General features: G+C 35.1%; 1 protein-coding gene across 1 annotated transcript in view; it reads right to left on the reverse strand.

Annotated features, from left to right (window-relative positions):
* The window catches only part of LOC111474881 (mitochondrial adenine nucleotide transporter ADNT1-like), a gene marked incomplete at its 3' end in the record, with an annotated part of 1719 nt that overhangs the window by 483 nt on the left and 683 nt on the right, over window positions 1-553 (reverse strand). The window contains exon 3 of the mRNA XM_023119724.1: window positions 134-185. Coding sequence (XP_022975492.1) covers window positions 134-185 — 52 coding nt within the window. The remainder of the gene's footprint in view (window positions 1-133; window positions 186-553) is intronic.

Here is a 553-nt window from a genome sequence, read left to right on the forward strand (position 1 = left end):
TTCTGCAAAAAATAATGACAAAATAGGCTTCAGATTGAGATTTGTGTATGAGAGGAGGGGGCGGACAACTCTTGTGGTCTCTCATAATAGCTATAAGGTCAGATATCATATAATAAAACTGAAAAATCGCAACCAAAATGAACTTACGGTCACCAGTTTTCTCCCTGTAAAAGGCCAGTATTCCCCTGTCAATGGAAAAGAACAAAGATATTAGCCATTTAGCAAATATTAAAGAGAAAATTAAGGCGTTTAAGGAGCATATCCTGGATGTATGGGAGGTTGCTTAATTGGCACATTAGTAAGTTTACCAACAAGTATGAACTGTTTTGTAAATCATTGATCTTATTTTTGTAAACTCCTGTTCCAAATGAAGCACTACGTTGAAAGATACATATTACTCTCTCGGATCAATCTCTCTCAAAAAGTTTAACTTCAACAGATACGCAACCCCAATAATCCTATCTGTCAGAATGAAAGAGTATTTATTACAGGTGATCAATTACTAGAGTTTGTGTTTTCCTAATAAAGCAAGAATAATGGAATTCGGCCAGTA

The sequence above is a fragment of the Cucurbita maxima genome, unplaced genomic scaffold (genome assembly GCF_002738345.1).
Source record: "Cucurbita maxima cultivar Rimu unplaced genomic scaffold, Cmax_1.0 Cma_Scf00746, whole genome shotgun sequence".
In the NCBI taxonomy this organism is placed as follows: domain Eukaryota; kingdom Viridiplantae; phylum Streptophyta; class Magnoliopsida; order Cucurbitales; family Cucurbitaceae; genus Cucurbita; species Cucurbita maxima.